Below are 27,976 nucleotides of genomic sequence, written 5' to 3'. Positions count from 1 at the left end.
TAAAAAAAATGCCTAGTAGGTGATAAGCACTGAAAATACAGTGGTTAAAGGTGACTTACAGTTTAGCATAAAACAAGAGTGATAACTATCTCAAGGGGGAAGTATTAGACCTAATTTAGGGGGTTTGGGACTTCACCTTGATGAAGTGACATTTAAGAACTGAGAGATGAGAACCTAGCCCAGAGTGAGACCTAAGCGTTTGTTATATGAATGAATTATGCATGAATGATCATTAGCCAAGTAAGAAGAAAAGAGTTCTGATTTTCTGCGCACTAAGAAACCTGGAACTTTATTCAAAGCTGTTTAAAACAAGAATCAATAGGCACCGAGTGAGGCCGTGGTAGACTTGACTTAAGACCTTAGGTTATTACACCCTGGCCAGATAACTCAGTTGGTTAAAACATTGCCCTGAAACACAGAGGTTGTTGGTTCAATCCTCTGTCAAGGCACATACAGGAATAGATTGATGTTCCTCTCTTTCTCTCTCCCTTTCCCTTCCTCTCTGTAAAAATTAAAAAAAAAAAAAAAATTTGTAAAGACCTTAGGTTACTAGACAAGTGAAAGATTTAGTCATTGCTCAGCTAACCTACACATATTCCGTTTTAATTCCATCCTGCCGAAACAAAAGCAGCCAAAAGTAGCCCAAATATTTATGATGATTCCTCCATTTTGCCTTCACACTTCTGACCCAAGCTGACATGCAAGTGAATTTACTGGCACAGTCACCAAAATCACCTTGAAAGACTGTCACTCACCAAGGCCTTTGTGTGACAGCTCTTCCAAGCCCAAACTGCCCTGACTCCTTAGGCATTAATTGTATATTGCAAACCACCATCACTAATTTGGGGCCCATTATTGTCCCCAGAGAGTTCACCTTCATGATATATTACAAATCAAGAACTCACAGTCTAAAGGATAGAAGGAAAAATAACAACCACCTTTGTGGAGAGACTTTACTCAATTATATGCCTTATAAAACCAACCTGATACAGAAGCATTATTACCATTTCATATGTAATAGCAGCAAAGTTTAAAATTCCAGAGACATGGGCCAAGTTATTCAGGGTTTAGTTTGATACAGGACTTAATCTGTCAACCAACTATCATGTAACTGTAAGAACCCCTAACAAGAGATATCAATGTAGCTTTTGGTAACCGTAGTTTCTTACAGTTCCATATAGATCTTTGCGACTTGAAATTTGAAAATGATAAACAAAGAAATAAGGATTTTCCCAGTGAAATAAAGGGAAATGAGGAAGTGGTTTATATTTAGAGCTTTTTTCCCCAGAATCTTTCTGTTCTTCTGATAAAATTTCAAAAGTAAAATGGCATCCGTCTCTTTTAGAGACAGTGGAGTTAATGCGTGCGTTCCGTCACTGGTCCAGGGTTTGTATTTTGAATTTACGTGGTTTCACAGAAGGTCAAAAGATTAAGCAATCTAAGTGCATCTACGGCACAGATGAGTAGAGAGCAAGTATTCTTACCTCTGTTTTGAAATCTTAGAGGTAAGAAAAAATTAATTTGCTTGTCAAAACGTGACAAACTTTCAGTGGTCAGGGTAAACTCAACTTTCTGATACACACATCCAAGTTGTCAAGCGTGCTATCCCTCAGGTGCACTTGATGTCTTTTGACCTCCACAGTTTGTTAGGTTTAGTCCTATTTGCTTAAATACACAAAGCCACAGTGAAGTTTTTCCCATGAAGGAAGTCTTTTCTAATTTTAAAACAATCATTTCTTCCAGCCATTTTGCAATGACTGGGAACTTGTCGGGAGAAAGACTGTTGGCCTCTTATTGCCAGTGTCACTGGGCAAAAATGTACCAAAATCAAGTTCTATCATAACCAATGGGCTCCTAAATTTTAGTGCCATCTTTATACTTGTGTCTCCTGCCATTAGACACAGTAAACAGGGAATGTTTGCTATACTGCATAGATTACATTTACAAACCAGCTCCTTTCTCCAAGAAGTGAGCATCACAGCCCTGGCTGGGTGGCTCAGTGCATAAAGCATTACCCAGGCACACGGTGGTTGCTGGTTCAATCCTGGTCAGGGCGCATACATGAAGCAATCAGTAAGTACACAACTAAATGGAACAACTAAGTGGAATAACAAATTGATACTTTTCTCTCTCCTTCTCTCCCCGCCCCACCCCGCAAATCAATGGAACCATTTTTTTTAAAAAGTAAGCATTACAGAAATCTTTTGAAGCTACTCTTTTTCCCTATTTGCTATTTAGGTTTTAGCCACTAATGATATGGTCGAGGTATCTGTGTCCAGGCTACCATTGCTACAATTGTTCAAAGGTAAACATTTAATTAAAGCTTTAGTTTTATCATACATGCTCATATTTTCTTTTTCAAGCTCATATTTTCTACAACTAAACAAGCTAGGAAAAAAAAATAAAACAAGCCAGAAAACAGTACTTCCAAGATGTACATGTAGTCATTAGTTTCTCCAACACTCCCTCTAACCAGCGTAGATCATTCCTAGCCACTGAATGCGTTCTAAAAACACCGATTTAAAGGTAAGAAGCAGTCTTTCAAGCTGACCTTTAATTTGTTATCTAGTCGAAATTTAACAACGGTGGGGGGAGGGAAGAAAGTTTAAAAGAGTTTTCAGAAACCAGAGCCACCATTTAGCAAAAGCTTTTAATGGAATGAGTCACGGGGCATACTGAACTGCAAATCGCAAGGTTCCACGTCGCCTCCTAGAAACACCACACCCGGCCCTGAATTCTGAGCGAGAGCAAACGCTAACATCCTCTTCAGACCGCTGGCAAACCTCAGGCACAGGTAGACTCTACCTCACTCTCCTCAGCGGACCAGCGCGTCCCTCTAGTAATACTGAAAACAACATTCGCCTGAAACCTAAGATCGCAATCACCCGGGGACTCTGAGCCACTGAAAAACGCCCCTCCCTTCCCCTCCCCCATCCCCGCCCCCCTTTAGCAGCAGGGGAACTCAATCGCAGGTAACCTGAAATTTTAAACTTTTCTAAATACTAACGTAGAAAACAAGTACCTGGCAAACACCTGGAGCTCCCTTTCGGCGGCTCACTCTCGCCTCCCACACTCTGGCAAGGGAATGCCCTTCAGAACCATGGCTCAGTGCTTTTGGTAAATGTTTTACAGGACACTAAACAGCCTTGAGTCCCACCCTCAGAGCAAACACCATTGAGGGAACACATTATAATGGTCGCAGAGATAGCGTGTGATGTACAATAATGCAAATGAATAGGCGGGCTCTATTAACACAAGGGGGAAAAAATCCCAAACTTTCAAGGGCTAGGAGTAAGCAAGCAGGAAGGGCTTGAAGACATAAAACCCTGACACTAGAAGTGTTGGAGTTTTGTACTATTTATTTTTCCTTAAAGCAGTCTTACGATAAGCTCATTGTTCTAATCCCCGAGCAAGTCCTGGCTTGCTAGACTGAACAAGTGTCAAAGGCAAGAGTTAATAAAGGGGAGAGTTCACCACTGAGTGTGTAGGCACAGGAGTACCGGTACATTGACCATATATTTCTATTGATCAGAGCAACTGCAATTCAAGAAACCTTTTCGTGAACCATCTTTCACAATAAACAAAACGTACTCCCCATTTCCCATCTACCTCAAGTGAATTCACAGTTAAAAAACCCACTCTGCTCCAAACCAGAAGTTTTGCATTCCATTCAAGTTAACAATTACAACTGGAGGATAACAGAAACTTGCTGGCACCGGATTGCTAGCATGCCCAGAGTGTCAGGTGCCTCTTGGTACCACCAGGGTTAACCAGGATCATCTGCCCAGTTTCACAGAAACTGCAGGAGTCCAAGGCCCCTGTGGGCAACACACACCCCTTCTGAGGGCAGGATGGTCTGAGAAAGGACAGGGAGAATTAGTTAGCAATCATCATACCTACTTGCTAAAAGGAGACCAAGGCCATCTAGAGAAGGAAGAATTGACTTTGCCTTCAGAATCACACACAAGGCCAAGTTAGGCAAATACGAAAACCCATTCTCAGATCCCCACCCCCTACCAGGGAAAATGTTCCAAGGAACAGAAGCTCTGCCCACCCGAGAGCCTAGAGCAGTTCTTTCACGGTTTCAAAACATCTTAAGGGTTACTGCAATTTATTTTTTGTCAGCCCCCCTACCTTATGTATATGGGTTCCATCTTATTTTCAACTTCCTCATGTACAGATGCCTCAGGTTGTAAGTCAGGGTGACTGACTGTGCTTTGGTCTGATTGACTAATCCAGCTTGGGTGGGAGCCTCAGTGACCAGTTGTATCTGCCTCCTGGGCGTGGTGAGGGGCCCTCCCTGGCCTCCAGCCCGGGCTGCCATGGCTTTTCCTTTCACATATTTTGCTCCTGCCTCTAATCCGCCTTCTAGTCTCATCCTGGCCTCTCCTGCCCTTTTGTCTTTTCCTCATCTTCTTTTCCCGCTTCCTTCCCTTCTTCCTTTTCTGCCTGGTTCCCCTGAGAGATGACAGGGATGTGGTGATGAGTCATTATTCTCGGCATACTATTTCTTCTACATACAGTGTGTCCGTAAAGTCACAGGAAAGCAACAAAAGACAATAGAAATGTGAAGTCTGCACCAAATAAAAGGAAAACTCTCCCAGTTTCATACCTATTCAGTGAAGTTCGATGTGGGCTCACGCACAGATTTTTTAGGGCTCCTTAGGTAGCTATCCTGTATAGCCTCTACAGACTCGTCACTGACTGATGGCCTACCAGAACGGGGTTTCTCCACCAAACTGCCCATTTCCTTCAACTGCTTATCCCACCGAGTAATGTTATTCCTATGTGGTGGTGCCTCATTATAAACGTGCCGATATTCACGTTGCACTTTGGTCACAGATTCGAATTTAGCAAGCCACAGAACACACTGAACTTTCCTCTGTACCGTCCACATCTGGACTGGCATGGCCGTGGGCTGCTCCGCTGTATACATGGTGTTACCTCATCATCTGCGCATGCGCACATGCTGCCACATCATCCTACAGAAACTGGGAGGGTTTTCCTTTTATTTGGTGCAGATTTCACATTTCTATCGTCTTTTGTTGCTTTCCTGTGACCAGTCAAAAGTGCACCATTTACGGACACACTGTATTATTCTATGCAGTATACCAGACAACCCAGCAAAGGGGTAAGACAGGTGGCCTTATCCTACAGATTCCACTGAAGTGACACCAGGGATTCAGAAAGTTGTGACACTGGGCCCGGGGTCATGGGGCCGAGTTGATGGGAAGGGGGCTGACGCTCCGCTCTGCAGACAGGCCAGGCTGTCCCCGCTGCCACGGAGCCCTGGCCAGCTCCCCGCGCTCGGATACGCCTCTTTCGGTGCCCTGCAGTCTCAGCCTGGCCTGTCAACCCTCGCTGCCATCGCGGTCTACTTTCCTCTAGGAGGGCTCTTCTATCCCCTCCCTTCCTCCCTCTGGGCCAGCCCACCTCTTATCCTGTGGTGGAGTCTATCGCACTTGACCCGTCACCCACCTCCTGGCGACTACTCTCCTTGCATGCCCTGCTGTAGGCAAACCCAATAGAGGCACATCTCCAAAGTGACAGCTCTGCGTGACTGGGGTTAACTATCGCTTCCTAGGCGTCTGTCCTTGTCAGTGCCTCTCCTGGGTCAACTGTGCATCCACTTCCACACCCCTTAGCACGGCGTCCAGTGCTTACTGTTAAGGAACATATTTGAAATCGGATGGGGGAAAAAATGAGAAGACATCTTACAATCCTAAGCAATGCCTCAGTGGATAACACTCCAGATATAAGTGATGGCCTGAGAGTTAAGGTTGCTTTGGCCTTTTTATATATATATATATATATATATATATATATATATATATTTTCAGAAGAGTATAAGAAAAGTGGGTGATAAAGACAAGATAGCAAATAAGCCAACTAGTATGTCACACTGTGAAACAAGCAGCGTTTATTAAATGTCAATAATTACTAGGTACTTGATATGTGATTTCATTTCATTTAATCAGACGGAGGAGAGACAGGCTCAGAGAGGCTGCCCAGGGGTGCACAGCCGACAACAGCAGACCCGGCCCGATCCGCACTCCTGCTCTTTGCCTGAGCCCACGGTCCTGCCCCTGGCCCCCGCAGCCCGCTCTCCAGCAACCTGTCTGCTGCCCAAACCAAGAGCCACTTGCACAGCTTGCTGCCAGCCTGTGCTCAGAACCTGTTTGGCCCTGTTCATCTGCTCTATTCCTTTTCCCTGGCCTCCCCACCGCCTTTCCGCCACCTTTTCTTCTTGTCCCAAAGACAATCTGTTCTGTTCCTTTTGAAGTCGATGAGTAAATCTATTAAGAGGCAACTTGGATTCCCCCACGTCAGGGAAGCCTTTATGTTCATTTTCTTCTGTGGCCATAAATTTGATGTTTGGCTTGAAACAGTGTAGGCAGTATTAAAATTCCGTGTGTTACAGACAGCACTTGGTGTGCTACTGTATTCAAATATTTTATCTCATGCTGCCCGGAGACTGAATGCCATGGCCCTGAGACAGAACGACACACGCGCCTTCCGTACAACACGGATGGTTTATTACGGCATCTTCCTACTTCCAGTCATGCAGTTCTGAGTCAGTCTCTGCCCCTCTGTTTTGGGTACACCAGCACGTGGGTAGAGCCCAGGGATGTTTACCCGCAGAGTTCTGACAGAGAAGGACAACCAGTTCCCGTCGCCCCAAGCTTATCACGGAGTCTGTCAGCTCTAGGGGCCTACTTCTAGTTTGGATATCCTTGAGTCTAGCATAACTTTGGTCCTGCAGGATGGTTCCAGATTCTGAAAAGGGTTTCGAGCTTCCTTGGATACAAGGAGATCGGGGAGGAGGAAGCATCGGAATATTAAGATTTTATTGGGAGCTGCTCAGACTCCTAGGACCTGCCTTCAGTTCTCTGGAGAGAGCTCCCGAGAGCCTCATCAGTGTGGCTCAGAAACTGCTCACCCACTCCAGTCTAAACCCAGTCCCGAAGCAGGCTCCCAACAGCCCAAGGAAGGAGAGGGAGGAATGGGCCAGGGAAAAACATGATGGAATCTACACTGCCCAGCACTGTTTTCACGGGATCATCATCGGCTAGACCAGTAGTTCTCAAAGTAAGGGCCCTCGGCCCCCGGGGAACCCAAAGACTTTTTTTTTTTTTTTTTAAGATTTGATTTACTTTTTTTTTTTTTAGAGAGAGAGAGGAGTGAAAGAGTAAGAGAGAGAAAGAGAAGGGGGAGGAGCAGGAAGCATCACTCCCACGTATGCCTCGACTAGGCAAACCTGGGGTTTTGAACTAGCGACCTCAGCCTTCTAGGTTGACGCTGCCATAATTATTTTCACAAAAATGCAATTATTTTTGCCTTTCTCACTGCATTGGCATTTGCACTATTGATGAAAAGGCGATGGTGGGTAAGCTGCTGGTAACTCGGCACAAAATAAGGCAATGACACAGAGCTGTACTTGTAGTCAAAACATTTTTCATCACCAGGCACTCACAAAGGTTGTACTTTTTTTTATAAGAGCCAGTTTTCCTTAAGAATGTACTTGAGGAAACAGGAAAATATTAATTTTATTGTATCTTGACTCTTGCATACATCTTTTCAATATATTGACATATACAGTATCTTGGATATATTCTCTGTGGTGAAATGGGAGGGGTGCGCATAGCAGTCTTACTACATACCAAACTATGACGACAGTGTCAGGGAAAATCGTCTGTGGGACTGAGTTAGACAGCGAACTAGAGCTGCTTTTGTTATAGAACACCAGTTTTACGAATGATCGACAGACAAACAATGGTGATTCAGACTGTGTGTTTGGCAGACGTTTTCTGGAAAAATGAATAAAATCACTTCAAAGAACATGATTGATGGTATTTATTTCCAATGATAAAATTTAATCTTTCAAGCAAAAGTTACAATTGTTGAGAACTGGAACTCACTACCATGAGCTTGACAGCTTGCCAATAATTAAAGGCATTTCTGATGAGAATAGTTGTGATATTAACAAATGTGATTTTTTAATATTGTCTAATAAAAATGTGTCACTATTTGGAAAATCTTCACAATTCAGTAAACCAATATTTTCCAAACAACTAATTCATAATGTTACAGAATTCATGCCATGCATGGGTAAGATCCATTCAAAGGACAAGATAAACCAGTGAATTTTAAGGTAAGAGCAAGAAAAGTTCATTGATAATGGTTTCGGTCCATAGTGCAACTAACTTTTAAGGAACTATCTCTTCCAGAGTTTAGGTTTAGTATCAAAGAAAAATATTCACAATTATCCAAAAGTCTACTAACATACTCCTCCCTTTTCCAACAATATATCTTTGTGAAGCTAAATTTTCTTTATATATGCTGATGAAAATAACTAATCTCAACAGATTGAAGGCAAAGCAAATATAAGAATAGAACTGACTTTGGCCCTGGCCGGGTGGCCCAGTAGATAAAGCACTGTCACAGCATACCAAAGTCTTGGGGTTCATCCCAGTTAGGGCACATAGGAGAAGCAACCAATGATTACACAACTAAATGGAACAACTAAGTTGAATAACTAGTTGATGTTTCTCTCTCCCCCCCCCCTTTTTTTTTTCTTGCGGGAGAGACAGAGAGAGTCAGAGAGAGGGACAGATAGGGTCACACAGACAGGAAGGGAGAAAGATGAGGAACATCAATTCTTCTTTGCGGTTCCTTAGTTGTTCACTGATTGATTTCTCATATGTGCCTTGACCAGGGGGCTACAGCAGACTGAGTGACCCCTTGCTCAAGCCAGCAACCTTGGACTCAAGTTGGTGAGCCTTGCTCAAACCAGATGAGCTTGCGCTCAAGCTGGCGACCTCAGGGTCTCGAACCCGGGTCCTCCATATCCCAGTCCGATGCTCTATCCACTGCGCCACCGGCTGGTCAGGCTCTCCCCCTTTCTATCTCTCTTTTTCTTTCTCTCTCTTTCCCTTCCTCTATCTCTCTCTCAAATCAATGGAAAAATTTTTTAAAAATACAGCTGACTTCTATCAAGGCAGTCATCAAAGAGATTTAGGGAAAAAAAGATTCATAAAAATATCAATGATGCATTCGTCTTACCATCTGTTTTGTTTGGAAATACAAAGTTTTTCATGAAAGTATTATTTATGTCAACATAAGGTTTTACTATTGTTATTTCTGAAGGAATTATACTGCCCACATAAATAGGAGCAATTTGGGTTCCTCTATGATTTTTCAGAATGTAAAGGTTGGGTTGCCAAATTTAGCAGTGAAAATTTCAGTGCATCCAGTTCAGTTTGAATTTCAGAGAGATAATAAATTATATTTTATATACGTATCTATGCAATATTTGGAATATACTGATATTTTAAAAATAGTTGTTTTTTTGTTTTGTTTTTTGTTGTTTTTTACAGAGACAGAGAGGAGTCAGAGAGAGGGATAGATAGGGACAGACAGACAGGAACGGAGAGAGATGAGAAGCATCAGTCATTAGTTTTTTGTTGCGGTTCCTTAGTTGTTCATTGATTGCTTTCTCACATGTGCCTTGACTGTAGGGCTACAGCAGACCGAGTAACCCCTTGCTCTAGCCAGCGACCTTGGGTCCAAGCTTTGCTCAAACCAGATGAGCCTGCGCTCAAGCTGGCGACCTCGGGGTCTCGAACCTGGATCCTCAGCATCCCAGTCCGATGCTCTATCCACTGCGCCACCACCTGGTCAGGCTAAAAAATAGTTATTGCTTAGCTTAAGTTTATATCTATTTTAAGCATCCTTTCTTTCATTTGTCTGATAAAATGTGCTGACCCTAAAACATCTGAGAAAGTGTACTAGACCATGCTCCTCACATCTGATCTGAAACACTAATTACAACATTTCCTAAGCACCCACTGTGTACCAGACCCAGTGCTGAACTCTTGACACACAGTACTTCTTCAATCATCTCCAAAATTCTACATGACAAATACTACTGATCATCCCTGTTCTATAAATGAGGAAATAGAAACCCAAATAAGTTTAATAAATGAGGAAACAGAAACCCAAATAAGTCAAGTAAAGCCTGACAAGACTAAAACCTACCTGCTCAGACACCCAAATCTTAGTTTGTAACTAATAAGCTTATGCTGAACTCTGAATGATGAAGATTCCCAAAGATGATGGGTTTTTCTACATAGCTGCATCTCAAATTTTAGTAAATCAATTTCTGTTGCTTATCTTCTCTGTGTCTGCCTCACAGCCGTGTGTTCTACTATCAGAATAACAGTGAAATCCAAAGAACACAGGCATACTGGGAGGGAAGCCTTCCAGAAATGGCCGTCGGCACATTTACTTGGAGCTGACCTTCCATAGGGTGCTTCTCTGGGCATGACAACAGCATTGTTCTGGGCTGGGAATCCCAGAATGGAGCAGCGGTGCATGGGCACTGCTCATTACTATTCACTGGACGCCACTGCGAGCTTGATGCTGAGCTAGACTCATCCTTGAGAATAAGCTGGGAATTTCTAAAAGCATCTATACCAACTGAGGCAAATGCATCCACTGCTGTGAGCCAAGGCCCTGTCTTGCGTATGATCATGACCCAGGCCCCTGGATATATCTAATCAGCTCAGGCTGGACAGTAAACAAACCAGGGAAAGTAAAATTTTTATGCTCCAGCATGGGGTCAAGGGTATGCACTCCACAGGGCCATGTGATCTGCAAACACAAACAGGAACTGTAGCCAACTAAGGGTTCTCCCCCAATCACCATGGCTGTTATATAGTGTGGATAGCGACAGACATATAAGGCAGAGAAAGAGAGATACTAGCCTTTTATATGGAAGAGATCTCTTTAACAAAGGGAAGCTGTTTTGTAAACTTGGATTTGAAGATGAGGCCCCTGGCAGTTGTGTATACAGAAGTCAAGGGCGGCTGGAAGAGAAAAGAGATTTGTAAAGAAATCTTTGCAAACTTTGAAAAACAGCCTAGAGGAGAGAGGAAGACAAGGATTGGGGAGGAGGAAAGGGGATAGATCAGAAAACAAAAGATGCCAAATTGAAACTTATTAGGTAACTGGATAATTATAGAAAAGGTACGTTTTAGAAATCAAGACTTGGTGAGACAGGAGAGCAGGCCTAGGTAGAAAGAGGATTTGGGGAAACTCAAGGGCCGGGACACCTGGCCATGGGGCATGCAAAGGAAAAGTAAAGAGTAATTTTTACTTTTAGCCTGCCAGGCAGTGGTGCAGTGGGTAGAGCGTGGGACCAGGATGTGGAGGACCCAGGTTCGAGACCCCGGCGTCGTCAGCTTGAGCGCGGGCTCCTCTGGTTTGAGCAAAGCTCATCAGCTTGAGCCCAAGGTTGCTGGCTTGAGCAAGGGGATCACTCACTGTGTTGTAGCCCCTGGTCAAGGCACATATGAGAAATCAATGAACAACTAAGGTGCCAATTGATGCTTCTCATCTCTCTCCCTTCCTGTCTATCTGTCCCTATCTATCCCTCTGTGTGTGTGTGTGTGTGTGTGTTGTGTGTGTGTCACACACACACACACACACATACATACACACTGTTGGGCAGATAAAATATATTATGCTCACTTTGTTAAAGATGGCGCTGCCCCCATGGATGCCTGTCACCCAGGTGGTAATATTAGTTGCCCTTCTTGCTTGGGATGGGCGTGATTATACTAATGTGTGTTGGGGGTAGGCTTTCACGCCAAAAGGTTTTAAAAGGAGGAGAGATCCCGCTGTTCTAGGGAAGAGTGATTACGTTCTAGGAAGAGCAGATGGAGGCAGGGCAGGGAAGCCACATGGAGGAGGCAGCTAGAATGGCGGATTAGGAGAAGGAATGGGGAACAGAGGTGAATAAGACTGGTGAGGTAGAAACCTTTGATTCTAGGAAACTCGGATGAGTCAGTGGCTTTGGGAGCTCTGAATGGAAAGGGAAGTATTTCCCGCTGTGTGTATTTCTCGCCTGCCCGGGTGCAAGTCTAGAATAAAGGACAATGGAACACCAGTTCTTGGCCCCGTTGTTTCATTACCATCTGTCCGAATCAAATGTGAACCTGCACAAGCCAGGCAGCTGTGATGGTGGCTGCGGCTACTGGACACACACAGAATAATTTTTACTTTTAAAACTGTCAATTTTGTAGTTTGTCTCAGACCCACCTGGCAGGGTTCCAGTCTCAGTGCAGATCCTGGCCCAGCCCTGCCCTTTGCCTCTCCAATTAGGCTCCTTTGTCTGCCCACTCAGTCTAGACCCTCAAGTGCTGAAAGGAGTGTCTGCAGGAGGAAAAGGGAACAAATAAGTTGTGATGTAATGCTGGGCTCCCTCCTTAGATAAAGAGAGGGGCCAGGATTCTTGCAGCTTTCCCTTTCACAGGGCCTGCAGAGTTTATTCTCGCATGTCAAGGAGGACACAGCCAGAAACTCACCTAATTTCCAAGGTCAAGACCAGAACACACTGACTTTGGATCCAAGGACTCGCTTTCTACCTTCAGAGCAGAGTCAATGGCCCTGCCTGCTTCGGATACAAGTGACGGAGCCAAGTGGCCTCACTGTTCCCCACCAGGCCGCTGCCTTACTTCCTCTGTCTCCAGGGTTCTCTAAAGCACACAAGAATGAGGAGTTCTATGCCCTTGCGTATGAGACACAGGCCCTGGTGACATTTCTGAAAGCAACTGTCCTTGAAAAGTGGGTGGACCTGTACATGAAGGTCACCAGTCACTAGATAGTAAATATTTTAGGCTTTGCAGGCCATATGGTTTCTGTTACATTTTGTTATTTTTCTTTTCTTATAATCCCTAATAATGTACAAACTATTCTTAGCTACATACAAAACACACAAAAACAGAGCAGAGCAGGCCATAGGTTGCTGATCCCTCACTTACAGCAGTGCCCAGGGGTGAGCAGCATGTACCAGTGAGTGACTTCGTCTACAGTGTGGCTGAATATAGTGTTAAAACGTTAGGTAGATGTTACATCACCTCCTCACTGACAAAGACTACCTAATCTTCACGCCATTTGCCCAAGTCTGACATTCTCTACTCGTGGGGTCATATCACCTTAGCTGTGGTCCCCTTCGAAAAAGAATTTAGTTGTATATCTGGCAGGGAATTAAATCCTCAAATGATAGCCATATATTTGGAAAATTAGATAAGCAGGATTTAAAATAAACTACAATATTTTTAATATGTTGTTGGGCAGATAAAATATATTATGCTCACTTTGTTAAAGATGGCGCCGCCCACGTGGAGGCCCGTCGCCCAGGTGATATTAATGTGTGTTGGGGGCGGGCTGTGGGCAGGCAGGATCTTGTAGCCAGGGGCTTGGTTTTAGGACTAAGCCTTTCCCACCTTTTTTTTTGATGTGGGTTTTTGGCTCCGTTGTTTCTTTACCGACTGTCCGAATCCAATGTGAACCTGCATGGGCCGGGCGGCTGTGATGGTGGCTGCAGCAAGTGGCTCTACACTCCCACTCTAAAATTAATTAACACATTTAATAAAAAGAATATATATAGTACACATTCTGTCATTTCTCCCTCTTACACTGTAAAGCCAGAAGCCAGGGCCACCATCAGAGCCGCCTGGCCCATGCAGGTTCGCACTGGATTCGGACAGTCGGTAAAGAAACAACGGAGTCAAAAACTGGTGGGCCATCATCTTTAATTCTAGCTTGCACCCGGCGGGCAAGTAAAAACACACACTGGGCTCCAAAACCCACTCACATTCAGTGCTCACAAAGCTACTGACTTATCTGAGTTTCCTAGAATCAAGGGTTTCTAGCTCACCAGACTTATTCACCTCTGTTCCCCATCTCCTTCCTTCTCCCTGCACAAACTCTACACAAACTGGCTTCTCACTCAGCACTCCACCATCTTGGCTACTTCTCCTGGCCTCCTCCACATGGCCTTTCTCTGCTCTCCTCTCTGCTCTCTCCTCTAATATTAATCTCAGGAACCAAGAGAGCAAGCTCCTGTTCTGCCCCCATTTTATAGTATAGAAATCCAAACCTTTAATCCAATATACAGAATAGGGAAGTCTCTAATACAAAGTCACTTATCTGGGACATGATGGGATTGTACCACCCCACATCAAAAAGGGTGGGAAAGGCTTAATCCCAAAACCAAGCCCCAGGCTACAAGGATCCTGCCTGCCCACAGCCCGCCCCCAACACACATTAATATCACCTGGGCGACGGGCCTCCACGTGGGCAGTGCCATCTTTAACAAAGTGAGCATAATATATTTTATCTGCCCAACATACACTTATGACAGAACCACTATTGATCACAGAACTCCTTCCTTCTGAGCACATATGGGCTCTCAGGAATCTCCGTGCAGCGTATTTCCAATTGCCTGGATCTGATATATAACGTGAAACCTGTCTGCCATTCCAGATACAGGTAAAGGTAACAAAAGTGAGCTGGAGGAGGAAGTACTTGAGCTGAACCTAGAAAGACAACATTTGGGCTGGTACAGTGGACAGAGGGTGGGGCTCTCATGCACAGAACAGCAGGAGCAAAGGAACTGGATTGAGTTCTCGTGGTTCTGTGACAGGGAGGATGCTGGCAGGCAAGGAGGGAGGATTGTGCTGGGTGTGGTGCAGATAAGGGGATGGCAGAGGGTGGGGCTAGATTAAGGAGACCTTTGGATTCCAGGAGTTTGGACTTTTCTCAAGAGCAATAGGAGCCCCTGAATGTCTAAGCAGGAAAAGGGCTGGAGAAAAATCACATTTTAGGATGGCAACTCTGATAGCCAGCCACAGAATGGGGTGCATAATGCATATAAACATACAGGGACCAGTAAGAAGGCTATTCTGCTAATGGTTTTTTGTCTTCATTTAGGAAAGTAATACTTGTTTATTGAAGAATATGTATAAATCACAGAGAAGCATATATTAAATTAAAACTAGAACTCTACCATTCAAACTCAACTACTATTGGCATTTTGATGTGGTTTCTCCCAGGTTTTTTTTTTTCCTCTTTCCATGACTATTATCGATATAATAATTTAGGAATAAGGTTAAGACTAAAGTTAGAAAGTGTGTAACCTGACCAGGCGGTGGCGCAGTGAATAGAGCGTCGGACTGGGATGTGGAAGACCCAGGTTCGAGACCCTGAGGTCGCCAGCTTGAGCGCGGGCTCATCTGGTTTAAGCAAAGCTCACCAGCTTGGACCCAAGGTCACTGGCTTGAGCAAGGGGTTACTTGGTCTGCTGTAGCCCCCTGGTCAAGGCACATATGAGACAGCAATCGATGAACAACTAAGGTGTTGCAACGAAAAACTGATGATTGATGCTTCTCATCTCTCTCTGTTCCTGTCTAACTCTCTCTCTGTCTCAAAAAAAAAAAAAAAAAGCGTGCAGTAGTGCAAATAAAAAGGAAAGGCTACAAAAGAAATCTGTAAGTAAGGCAGCAGGGTAAGAGGAAAGACCACTAGCACCAAGGGATCTGAGTTCTGGACCCAACTATTTCCCTGGACCTCCTCTCTTTCAACCCCAGACTTGGTTTCCTCATTTTATAACCAAGCTACTGGTCTAGATCAACTTTGATCAACTTCTGCTGTCCAATCATGAATCAGATGAGATTTTTGAGAACTTCCCTCAAGACTTAAAGTAGAACTAAAATATGTGTATATGTATTTTAAGTGAACATCACATATAGCTAGCAGGGGTTGTCATAAGACAAAAATGTTCACTTGATCTTTAAGCTGTACCAACGACATACAGCCCATTGAAATCTACAATTGAATCTTTTTTTTCCTTTTTTTAGCAAGAGAAACAGAGGCAGATAGAGAGGCAGAGAGAGAGACAGATAGGGACAGACAGACAAGAAGGGAGAGAGAGAGAAGTTTCAGTTCTTTGTTGTGGCACTTTAATTGTTCATTGATTACTTTCTCATATGTGCCTTGACTGGGAGGCTCCAGCGGAGCCAGTGACTTCTTGCTCAAGTCAGTGACCTTGGGCTTCAAGACAGCAACCTTTTGTCTCAAGCCAGTGGCCATCGGGTCATGTCTATGATCTCATGCTCAAGCTGGTGAGCCCGCGTTCAAACCAGTGAGCCCAGTCAAGCCAACCTTAGGATTTCGAACCTGGGTCCTCTGTGTCCCAGGCTGACGCTGTCTCTATTGCACCGCCGCCTGGTCAGGCTAAGTAATTACACCATATATTCTGAGCACTGCTGTGTGGAGGATGCGCACAGGGAATCGTTCCCAGATAGGACTGCACCAAGCAGGGGCAGCAGCTTCCAAGGAGCCAAAGGTTGTTAAGACCCAATCCATCTTCTCAGACCATAGGAAAAACAAAAACAAAAACAGCTGCTGGAGAACACAAATCATGCTCTCTGAAAAAAAACCAACAATGCCTAGCCAACCATCTGTTAGTACGTAGAAGTATAAAACAGTGGTTGTCACATGAGGCTCAGTTATAGTTTCCAAAAAATACTGATAGGGTTCCTCCTCAGATCAGTTCATTCGGAGTCTTAGTGAGTGGGCTCTGTGCAGTGGTATTTTGTTAAAAGTTTTCAAAATGACTGAACCTGAAGCACAAGCAGATGTCCCAGAGCAAGAACAGTTCAAGGAGCAACTGTGCTGGTAGCCGCCCTGCTTACGAGCGGCAGCCGGTTCCTGGGGCAGGGGGGGGGGGGGGGACGGACCACACACAGGACTGGAGGCCAGCACAACCCACCTTTATTATGTGCAGATGAAACTACACACAGTTCCTATTTCAGAGTGTAGGATCTGCCACTGACAACGCGTCCCATTGTCTTCTTCACTGAACCACACTTTCAAGAACTCCTAGGGACTCTCACCAGTTAATGCCTTCTGGTCAATGGACATGCCTTTCTCTGAAGATCATTTGAGCCTCAAAGGGTATCGTAGTTAAAACGTGTAGACCTGACTCAGACCGACCGAGGTGTGTGCACCAGCTTTGCCACGCACTCCCTGCACGACCTTGTACAAGTGACACATTCTCTATTATTCCCCAGTTTCCTCACTTGACTAACATCTTTAGGAGATTACTGTAGAAACGAAATGAGGACAATAAGTCAAGCAAGATTTCTTTTGTGCCTGGCACTTAGTAAGCAATCAATAAATATTATCATTATTTATCATTTATTTTCATCAGGGTTCCTTCTATCTCCAACATTTTATGGTTCTAAGAATCATTTGCTATCTGCACAGAATCAGTAGGCATCATCATGCCTCTATTTAAAGGTCTTATCTTCAGGCCCCTTTCACCCAGACTGAGTCCTCAATAATCACTTCATTCTTTCCTTAAGATGTCCCTTCGTATTTTGCGGGTCTTGGTCTTAATTTCAAAAGGACCTCACTTATTTTGCAGACACAGGATTTTTGTTACGCTTGACAAAAGCAATGTGGTTGTTCTGTCACTGTTCTTTCTCGGCAGCACAGATGCCCGTGACTATGGCTGAAGTGAATGCCAGATGTTCTACTCCTGTCTGTCCTTGTGAAACAGCTGCCAACACCTCGGGGCACTGGCATGAACCAACGCCCAGCCCTGATGAGGCCCCAACTCAGCATAACCTTGATGTATATCTAATGACTGGTTAGAAGATCTTGTTCTTGGAAACTTCAGGCCTGACGTTTGAGTGTTGCCCATGAGATCTGACTAAAAGGCTGATGCTGACTTTAGCCATGGATTTCAGCCTCATAACCTTGGAGTCTTCTCTTGCTTTCCTTAACACCAATATCCTCCTGCAAAGCATAATGCCATCATCGACCTGTTATTCTGCCAAGAGACACACACATTTTGTTGATGCCCACAGCTTTCTTTTTCCTTGTCCATGGTGGCAACAAACCTCTTCCTTTGAGGAAGACAGTCTTCCTTTTGTAGGTCCGCTTGTCAGCCACAATGTTATTGGCTGAGGCATGGCCCACGGCCACCGCTCTGCCTTTCCAGTTTTGGAAATGGGTTAGCTTGTTTTGCAAATAGCAAGTCATCAAGGAGCAGGCTGCCAAAGGAACCACTGGCTCTATGAAACTTTTGCCCATGCGAATGAAATAATTTTAAAAGGGGAAATTATCCAGTTTGTGATTAACCACAAACACCCTGTGAAAACTTGTTATTCCCTGCGAAATCCAGTTATTCCAAATCCATGTTCATTTGGGGATGGAAAACAGACCTGAGGATCTTCCTAGCTACAGAAATGCCTTGTTATGAAGTCACTGGTTGACTTTATCCACAAAGGGCTATGGGTAAGTTGGGCCCAATTATTCTGACATCAGGTCTTTTTGAAAAGTTCTTCAGTTTATATCACCATTGACTACACATGGTTCATTATGAACTACAAAGGACTTCAGGGTTACTATTGCACAAGTTCTCAACGCCAACAGGCCCCATACTTGAATGAGAACTTTTGTTGAACTAGATCAGAGATCAGAAAAAAAGCAAACAGCCCTGGCCAGTTGGCTCAGTGGTAGAGCGTCGGCCTGGCGTGCGGGGGACCCGGGTTCGATTCCCGGCCAGGGCACATAGGAGAAGCGCCCATTTGCTTCTCCACCCCCTCCCCCTCCTTCCTCTCTGTCTCTCTCTTCCCCTCCCACAGCAAGGCTCCATTGGAGCAAAGATGGCCCGGGCGCTGGGGATGGCTCCTTGGCCTCTGCCCCAGGCGCTAGAGTGGCTCTGGTCGTGGCAGAGCGACGCCCCGGAGGGGCAGAGCATCGCCCCTGGTGGGTGTGCCGGGTGGATCCCGGTCGGGCGCATGCGGGAGTCTGTCTGACTGTCTCTCCCCGTTTCCAGCTTCAGAAAAATACAAAAAAATAATAATAATTAAATTAAAAAAAAAATAAGAAAAAAGCAAACAGTCCAGAGAACAGAGTGATGGGTTTACTCTCTGGTAAATCTAGATACAAATGAGAATAGAGATCCATTCACTTCTACTGTGTTTTCAAACGTGCCATTAAATATTTGAGTTATAATGCTGCTTGTTATAACTCCTGTTTTACTGTGAATATTTCTTCTTAACTAGATGCCTAAGCTTTCATTGTTAAACTCCTCTGGGGCAAGGATGATGTCTGAATCATCTTTGTATCCCTTATACCCCCACCACAGTATCTTGCATATGGGGGTCTTTTGTATGTCTATTCAAATTAAATTACAGACCTTTATTTCCCTCTCTGTATAGTGGTCAATTATTTGGTGCCAAATAAATAGTTATATACGATAGAAAAACATCTCTTCTATTTTCAGGTCGCAAAGCAAGAAAATCACGTTAGAAACCGCTTTTGGGGATTGCCTTCAGCATCCTGGCATCATTTTGTGACAGGTCCCTATTATTGGCTGACTAAACAAAAGACAATCTGTTTCAACTCATTTGCTTGACCTTTGTGTGTCTTTGTTCCTCAGTATGTTTCCTACATACTGCAGGAGTTGTGCAACTGTATGAAGCTTACCTTAAGTCCTATTGGAGTTACAGTCTGCCCTCTTGGTAAAAATTCCAAAACACTTTTCCTGATGGCTGCCCCTCTCACTAATGGTTAGGTTAAGGCCTTGGATTTTAAACTCCCTTAACTCCTTACACGTCTTCAATGCACTCATTACTCTTTTATATTCAATGTCTGCCTTGACTACCAGATCAAGTTCTTTGGGGCAGAAATCCAATTCTTTCTGCATTTACCTCTTAATTACCCAGTTCCTAGCACAGAGCCTGGCACATTGCAGGTGCTCGGAATATGTTAACCAATTTACCTGTATACCTACTGATTTCAGCAATAGCGTTCTATCTCCTGTGGGGCCCTACAAAATGGAAGTTCTACAAATCTTCAAGCCTATAAAAAACAGGCCCATGCGCCTGACCAGGCAGTGGCGCAGTGGATAGAGCGTCAGACTGGGATGCGGAAGACCCAGGTTCGAGACCCTGAGGCCGCCAGCTTGAGCGTGGGCTCATCTGGTTTGAGCAAAAATTCACCAGCTTGGACCCAAGGTCACTGGCTCCAGCAAGGGGTTACTCGGTCTGCTGAAGGCCCGCGGTCAAGGCACATGTGAGAAAGCAATCAATGAACAACTAAGGTGTTGCAATGCGCAACGAAAAAACCAATGATTGATGCTTCTCATCTCTCCGTTCCTGTCTGTCTGTCCCTGTCTATCCCTCACTCTGACTCTCTCTCTCTGTCTCTGTAAAAAAATAAAATAAAATAAAATAAAATAAAAAAACAGGCCCATGTGGCCTGGGAAATCCTGCCCATTCTGTGTCATTCGTTCTATAGAGACACTATTTTCCCACACATGCAACATGAATGTGGACTTGAACTCATTCACAGATAAATGGATGCTGAAAGATCGTTCTGAAGGTAGAGCACAGTATTTTAGCTGCAAGTCTTATGGTGCTGATTATTGGAGGGGATCACGGCTTTGGATAACAGAGTCTGATTCTGGGACCTGTTGCCCAGGAGGCTGCTCTGTCATCCCACACGGGCTGTTCTGACTGCAGGCACCTCTGCCTAGGAGGTCCCGGGGCAACTGACCTCAGAATCATCATATGAAGTCACCAAAAAAAATTAGTTTTTCCTCTCAGTATCAAAACCTTAAATTGTTTCTTTGGTAAGTACAGAATTCTTATCGATTCACTCTTTAACTGCCCTCTTCAAGAAAAAAATATTTGTTCGATACCTTAAAAAAGAAAAAAGCATTTGTACTCTGTGAAAAACAGGAGGTAGAAAACACTTAAGCTTGGTCATCTAGAGATTATCGGTGCTGTGTTTCACCCAATCTAAGTCTGTGTAAGATGCATCCCAATTTCAGACACGTTAACTTGTGGGGAGAAAACACATTCTAGAGTTGACAAACTACAGTAAACACGGTGGGGAAAAACTCAATATTAAAAGAGTTTAAGCAAAGTCATTCAAATATGGCTCCTGTCCTTTGTGACTGTGGAATCCTCTGGAGACATGCGGGCTTATAAATACACAGAGCACTGTGGCCTAGTAAGTTAAGCAAACACCCAGAAGCAGAACAATATGCGTTGGTTAGAAACAAAGGCAGGGGAAAAAAGAGGGGATTGGTATTTGAATGTCACTATGTAATGTTCACCTACTCTTCTCCACCCCTGGCTCATGTTCATTTGAGCTGTGGTCAAGATGTAGCCAGCTTGACTTACCAAACCTCTTCAGCGAGCCCAGGAATGGCTGATCTCTGTCTGCTGGGTGACCTGATGCAAGGTGTCCGTCCTTCTAATGCCTCTGTTACATGAACTGTGAAACAGAAAAGACAGCACCACTGAACCAGAGACCGCTAACGAGGAGTACGTGGTTAATGAGCACTAAAAGTAATGGAGGAAGGAGGGTACTTAAGAAGAATAAATACAGTGTTTTGTTATTATCACACATCTCCGTGTGTGCGCGGATTACAAGGAAAGCTACATAACCGGACAGTATAGGAAATTTCCACTGGCCCATATACGTGGAGAAAATAGGTCAATTCTGCAAGGCTATTCAGGTTCATATTAGCTAAAGGACAGTCACGGAAGAGAACCTTACTTTGACAAAGAGAGAAGAGGGAAATTTAAGAAGAGGTGGTATTAACAGGGATGGGAAGACCACAGGTTTGCCCAGGTGCTCAGAACTTAGCTCTACTGCTTGCTAGCTGGGTGACCTTGGGAATTTTACTCAATCTCTCTGAGCCTCCTTTAACTCATCTATATGGGCCTAATGCAATCCACCTGTTAAGGACATCGTGACAATAAATAAGACAACAGATATGAAGACCTTGGGACCCCATATGACAGCAAACACTCATGAAGGGCAGTTATGGTGATGATATCCATTTAAGTTTCTTTCTGCAGAGGCACTGTAAATTGTGGTCTTTTCAGGTAAATCACCACACACTCAAAAAATTATTTAAAGCACTGTGAGCTGTTAGTATTTTAAATGTTCCTTAGCCTTTGGTAGATCTTTACACAGCTAGCTTTTCTGTCCATATATAACTAATATTCCATAACTATTCAGCTCATCTCTAAGTAAAAACTCTTGATTAGCTCACTCTGTACAGAGATTTTTCTTATGCTACTTCCCCACGAAGAATAAGTAAAACTCCTGCCCTCTTCAAGAAAGGCTACGAGTCCACAACTTACCCCTTGGAAATAAATTACTGAATCCTGTGGTCCACCTCAGTAATCATTCGTTCCAAAGTTCTTCCCAACCCAATGGCCTAATTAACTAAGGTTGAGCTTTTGATTAACATACAGTGCTTGAAGGAACTTTGACCCACACAGAAACTTGGTGTTTAACTTGTTTCTCTGAGTCCAAGCTGTATCACCAATGCCAGTTTCAAGGGTAATAAAGGACCTAGTTGTTTGCTTATAGCAAACGGAGGCGGTGCCGCGTCATTACCCGACTTTTATCTCTGCTGTCCACTGAACCCTGGACAAAGAAAAGTTTGCAGCCTGCATGTCAGTTTTGAGAGTGAACAGAATGAAAGGACATATATTTCCAAACTGAAAAGCACCTAAGTTCTACCTGGCACACTAACTAAACGCCGATTGTTTAAGAAACATGAATCTGCTCCCGAGATCAGAGTGCCCCGAGTGCAGAGCAGGTGTCTGAGCAGGTGCAGGTTAAGTCTGTCCAGATTCTGCCTGGGTGAGCCGGTGGCGCTCTGCTGGCTCCCGACTTCTTCTTTACTAGTGTGTTACATAAAACATATGCCAGTCACAAGGCAGAGGCCACAGTAGCCGAGAGCTCATGTTCCTGGCTGTCATGAGGTTAATACTGTCCCCCCAAAATTCATTTGTTGAAGCCCTGGCCCCCAGAATGTCAGAATGTGACCGTATTTAATTACAGGGTTTTTTTGTTTTGGGCTGGTTTTTTGTGTGTGAATTTTTCTGAAGTTGGAAACGGGGAGGCAGTCAGACAGACTCCAGCATGCACCCGACCGGGGTTCACCTGGCGTGCCCACCAGGGGGCGATGCTCTGCCCATCTGGGGCTTCGCTCTGTTGCAACCAGAGCCATTCTAGCGCCTGAGGCAGAGGCCACAGAGCCACCCTCAGCACCTGGGCCAACTTTGCTCCAATGAAGCCCTAGTTACAGGAGGGGAAGAGAGAGACAGAGAGGAAGGAGAGGGGGAGGGGTGGAGAAGCAGATGGGCGCTTCTCCTGTGTGCCCTGGCCGGGAATCGAACCCGGGACTCCTGCCAATGCTCTACCACTGAGCCAACCGGCCAGAGCCAGAATATGACTGTATTTAGATATAGGGCCTTTAAACAGGTAATTAATCAATGACATGAGGTCAAATGGGTGGATCCTAACCCAATATGACTGTTGTCCTTTTAAGAGGAGATTAGGACACAGACTAAGGAACAGCCACACAAGGGCACAGTGAAATGGTGGCCATCTGCAAGTCGAAGAGGGAAAGCTCAAAAGAAACTATATCCACTGACACCTTGATCTTGGACTTCCAGCCTCCAGAATTCCAGAACTGTGAGAAAATAAATTCCTCTTGTTTAGGCCACCCAATCTGTGGTATTTTGTTATGACAAACCAGTACACTGCCCCACGCCCTGCACATCACTACCCTATGTCCCAGGACCGAGCAGGCAATAAATGAGCGGAGTAGATAAAGAGTAAGATAATAGGAGTGGTACAGACAGTGGTAAATAGGAGAGGACATGTTCTATCTACAGCCATCAAATGTTCAAACTCCAAAATACCGTGAGGCCATACAAAATATATCCACGGCTTAATTATGTTGGTGACCCTTCGGTTGCAATCCCTGGGCTAAACCATTGTGATCTGGGGCTAAACCATTGTGATCTGGGGCTAAACCATTGTGATCTGACATTTAACAACAGTGATATTTTAAAATATTCACTATTTGTGCTTTTAAAAAATATTAATTGAGGCCTGACCTGTGGTGGCACAGTGGATAAAGCGTCAACCTGGAAACACTGAGGTCGCCGGTTCAAAACCCTGGGCTTGCCTGGTCAAGGCACATATGGGAGTTGATGCTTCCTGCTCCTCCCCCCTTCTCTCTCTCTCTCTCTCTCTCTCTCTCTCTCTCTCCCTCCCTCCCTCCTCCCTATAATGAATAAATAAAATCTTTAAAAAAATAAAATAAAAAAAACTCACCCTTCTTTTTTTAAAAAAAAAATATATATATATATTAATTGAACACTTACTATAGGTCAGGCCCTAGGCCAGGCACTGGGCATAGCAGTACTGAATAAAATAGGTGTTTTTCTCTGCCTTCACAGTATGTAACATCTGTATAGACAGTCAGGTATTGAGTTTGGCTAGAAATATCAAGTTGAAAAGACAAAGTTGCTGCCCTCTCAGAGGGTGCAGATTAGTGGGGCACAGAGGTGCAACGAGAACATTATAAAACAATGTAACACTGGCTCAACATGCAAGAGGCAATGGAAAATGGGAAGATGACGATTCCAAGTCTATCAAAGTTAATCAAGGAAAATGTGAGCCAACTCCTTAAGGGTGAGGTGCAGTCTGCCTGGCAAACAGGAGGGTGGACAAAGAGAGGGCACTTTCTAGACAGAAGGGACAGTCAGTTCCTGGGTACAGGGACTGGGTACAGGGACATGAGAGGGCATGGCATCTTTGGACGATGACAACAAGCTGGACTGAGGGTGGGCAGTGGAGAGCAGCAAGGTGTGACCAGTGAACACGGCAAGGACCCAGCAGCTCAGTGAAGCACTGGAGGATTTTAATCAGGTGACGGTGCCCCAGTTCTATGTGAGAAAGATCACGCTGACCACAACTCAGCAGGGGCTACAGGCAGGGCAACCCATCGGGAGAAGATGAAGGCAAGAACCAGGGAGACAGACAGATGGATGTTTGGTGGGCAAGGCCAGGGGTGCAGAACTGGAATCGTCATGGCATTCAACCATGGCCCCGGGTGACATTGCCCAAGGACATTATGTGCGTAAAGAGAAGCACTAGTTTTCCTAGCTGGGTACTTTGATCAATGAGAACACACATTTCTTCAGAAACTCTTAATTTCATTCATCTTACATTTCACATCAGGAAACTAACTTTACTCTCTTTTCCGGCAAAGCCATTAAGTGTATGTACCTCAGTTTCCTAATCTGTGAATATGATAGTAATGGCACTTCCCTCACAGGGATTCTTGAGTTCATTAATACAAATCAGTACTTATTTAAGTGTGACAAATGTGTGCAATTTTTAGAGCAGAAATAAACTTGCCAGAACAAATGCATAATTAATGACTGCAATGAACAGCCCTCCTTCTCACTGAAGATGAGCCAGATTAAACCAACAACCACAACCACAGGGTAAAAACTTTCACACGGTAATTGTCTTAGAAATGAGCAGCCTCGGCCTGATCTGTGGTGGCGCAGTGGATAAAGCATCGACCTGGGAACACTGAGGTCGCCAGTTCAAAACCCTGTACTTGTCTGGTCAAGGCAAATATGGGAGTTGATGCTTCCTGCTCCTCCCCCTTTTCTCTTTCTCTATCTCTTACTCTGTCTCTCCTCTTTAAAATGAATAAATAAAAAAAGAAATTAAAAAAAAATGAGCAGCCTCTATTCTTTTATCTCCCCCGAGTTCTCCCACAGCCTCTTGGAAAGGGGCTCCCACACTTTACATGATCATGAATGTAAATTTATAAAATGCTTTGTCTCGGGTAAAATTTTTTCAAAGATTAAATTAAGGGGCTGTGGGACCTTCAAGGGGAAACTGAGGCAAAAGGCCACCCGGGAACTTTCCAGGGAGAAGGAAATATCTCCCTTGGTTGGGGCAGGGATTCCAAGTGTATGTGTTCCAAAGATCAATGCAAATGTGCGGATTTTATTATATGTAAATTTTACTCCAACAAATATTGAGTGAAGGGCTGGAAGATGGGAAGACAGGGAATTCACAGAAAAACGGATGTTCCTATTCCAACGAGAAGGAAAGGCAGATTTGCACGAAAGAAGTTGCCTTAAAACTCAGTTTCCAGCCTGACCTGTGGTGGTGCAGTGGCTAAAGCATCGACCTGGAACGCTGAGGTCGCGGGTTCGAAACCAGGCTAGCCCGGCCAAGGAACCTAGGACAAGCAATGAGCAACTAAAATGCACTTCTCACTCCCCATGACCCTCTTTCTCCTCTCCCTGTAAAAATCAATACATAAAGTCTTTTAAAAACTCAGTTTCCAAAACTATCATCTTTTAGATGGGATGGAGCTGGCTAGGAATGTCAAAGAGCGTGCTTATGCAACAAACACGTTGAAAAGTCACCCTCCTTACCCTATGCCTAAACAACAGCACTTTCTGCCCCTAGTTTCACTGGACAAGCTGCCCTCTTGTGGCTTTCACATGTATTTCCTGGGCACGAAGCGGGCAGTTACTAAGTGACCCCAGCGGGATCCCAGGCTGCCCACAGATATTTCTCAAGATAACTGAGAAGGGGCGTGCTGGCCGCTTGCACACGAGAAAGCACACAGGCCATTACGGGCTTGTGACACAGCTGGGCTTTAAATAACTAAGAAAACAGGGTCGCCACCAAGTACTTACGGTTTGAAGTTGATGAATTCAAAAGACACTTGATCTCAATTTAAACTCTTGGCTCATTTTAACAAACTTTAGTACACACTTTCACTTTTGTAACACAGAAGCTGCGTGTCACAAGCAAGCATGTGTCTCAAACAGGGTGAGCGCAAAGAAGAAAACTGAAAAGTTTCAGGTCCACCATCTGGGAGTACTATTCAATATTCCCGAGATATCTTTGCACAAAGAGAGAAAGCAAACACCACCGCCAAGCAAATACAACCCAAAACTCTGGGCTTTATTAGCATTGGCACATGGGGAAGCTAGGTGTCTTGTGAAACATTAAGCATTTGTTTAATAAAAGGGAAGAAGGAAGGACAAGGGTGGAGGGAGGGAAGAAGGAAGTAGACAAGAACAAAAGGGAGGGAGGGAGGGAGGAGGAAGGATCCAATAGCACTTCTTTCAAAAGTTGCACTAAAAAGGAGGATAAAAGATGGCACAAACATTAACTCGAAAAATGGCAACATACAAAAAAAAAGAAAAAGAACAGATATATGTGTATGTATGTATTTATATATATATATTTTTAAAGGCATTTATTTTTAATTTTTAGCAAAATGACTAAACGGCAATGTGCTGTTGCTTTGTGTATAAAGGTATATTTGCTTGACTCTACTCATATGCTAGAGTAAGCATATTATAATATATGCAAAAAAGTATGTTGAGTACAACTGCTCTCGTTTCTCAATCTAAGCCCAGGATGTTTTAATAGAGTCACGATCTGCTTAATGACACTGTGACTTCTGTTCAATATAAATTACAGATTCTCATTCTGGCATCTCTGTAAGGTAGTGCACACTACTTGGTAAGTGCAGATTCTCTAAGGACGACAAAATGATTAAAAGGATTTTTCAAGGTGGCAAGATCAAGGTTGGATTTTTTTTTCTTTTTTGTTTGTTTGTTTAATGAGCATTTATTAAGCATCTTCTTTTTAAATTTTTTTAATTAATTTTAATGGGGTGACATTGATCAATCAGGGTACACAGGTTCAGAGAAAACATCTCCAGGTTATTTTGACATTTGATTATGTTGCATACCTGTATATTTTTAAATGGCAACATTTTCTCTTTAGAAAGCAATTCATCTTCATATAGGCCTTTTTGTAAAAGAAATATAGAGAGAGAAAATAAGAGTGTGGATGAAAAACATGCTGTATTTCAACTGTTGAGGTGTTAACAGTTCATCTAGTCCGGATCAGCAGTGTGAGACTGGATTAAATTAATTTACCCCAGGGCTACACTCACTCCCGAATCTATAGTCTAGTAAAATGATTTTTCTTTTTAAATCAAGTCATGTCGCTTTGCTTCTCAAAACCCTCCAATGTCTTTTCCTCGCTCTTGGAATAAAATCTGAAATCCTTCCCGGGGCTCCCCTTCGTTCCCCGCCTCTCTCTGGTTCCCTCGTTCCCTCTGCACACCACCAGCATCCTGGCTGTTCCTGCAATTCCAGCTCCTTCTCACCTCCCCACACAGGCCTTTCTCACCTCCCTACCTTAGCATCACCATCCAGCTGCGATCCTCTCACCTGGA

General features: G+C 44.1%; 1 protein-coding gene across 9 annotated transcripts in view; it reads right to left on the bottom strand.

Moving 5' to 3' along the window:
* RBM47 (RNA binding motif protein 47) overlaps positions 1 to 27,976 on the bottom strand; it is a 174,287-nt gene that overhangs the window by 81,698 nt on the left and 64,613 nt on the right. For 7 of the 9 annotated variants that reach the window (XM_066278911.1, XM_066278916.1, XM_066278909.1 and 4 more), the window contains one exon: positions 21,051 to 21,144. Coding sequence is in view for 3 of the 9 variants with exons in the window: in XM_066278906.1 (XP_066135003.1) it covers positions 21,051 to 21,144 (94 nt within the window). In the remaining 6 variants the exon portion in view is untranslated. Of the gene's footprint in view, positions 1 to 3,022; positions 3,100 to 21,050; positions 21,145 to 27,976 lie in introns of those variants that run through there. The other 2 variants (XM_066278908.1, XM_066278915.1) reach the window with 2 other exon arrangements.

The sequence above is a fragment of the Saccopteryx bilineata genome, chromosome 5 (assembly GCF_036850765.1).
Source record: "Saccopteryx bilineata isolate mSacBil1 chromosome 5, mSacBil1_pri_phased_curated, whole genome shotgun sequence".
Lineage (NCBI taxonomy): Eukaryota > Metazoa > Chordata > Mammalia > Chiroptera > Emballonuridae > Saccopteryx > Saccopteryx bilineata.
The sequence above is the reverse complement of the archived record's forward strand: the minus strand, read 5'-3'. Positions and strand labels throughout refer to the sequence as shown.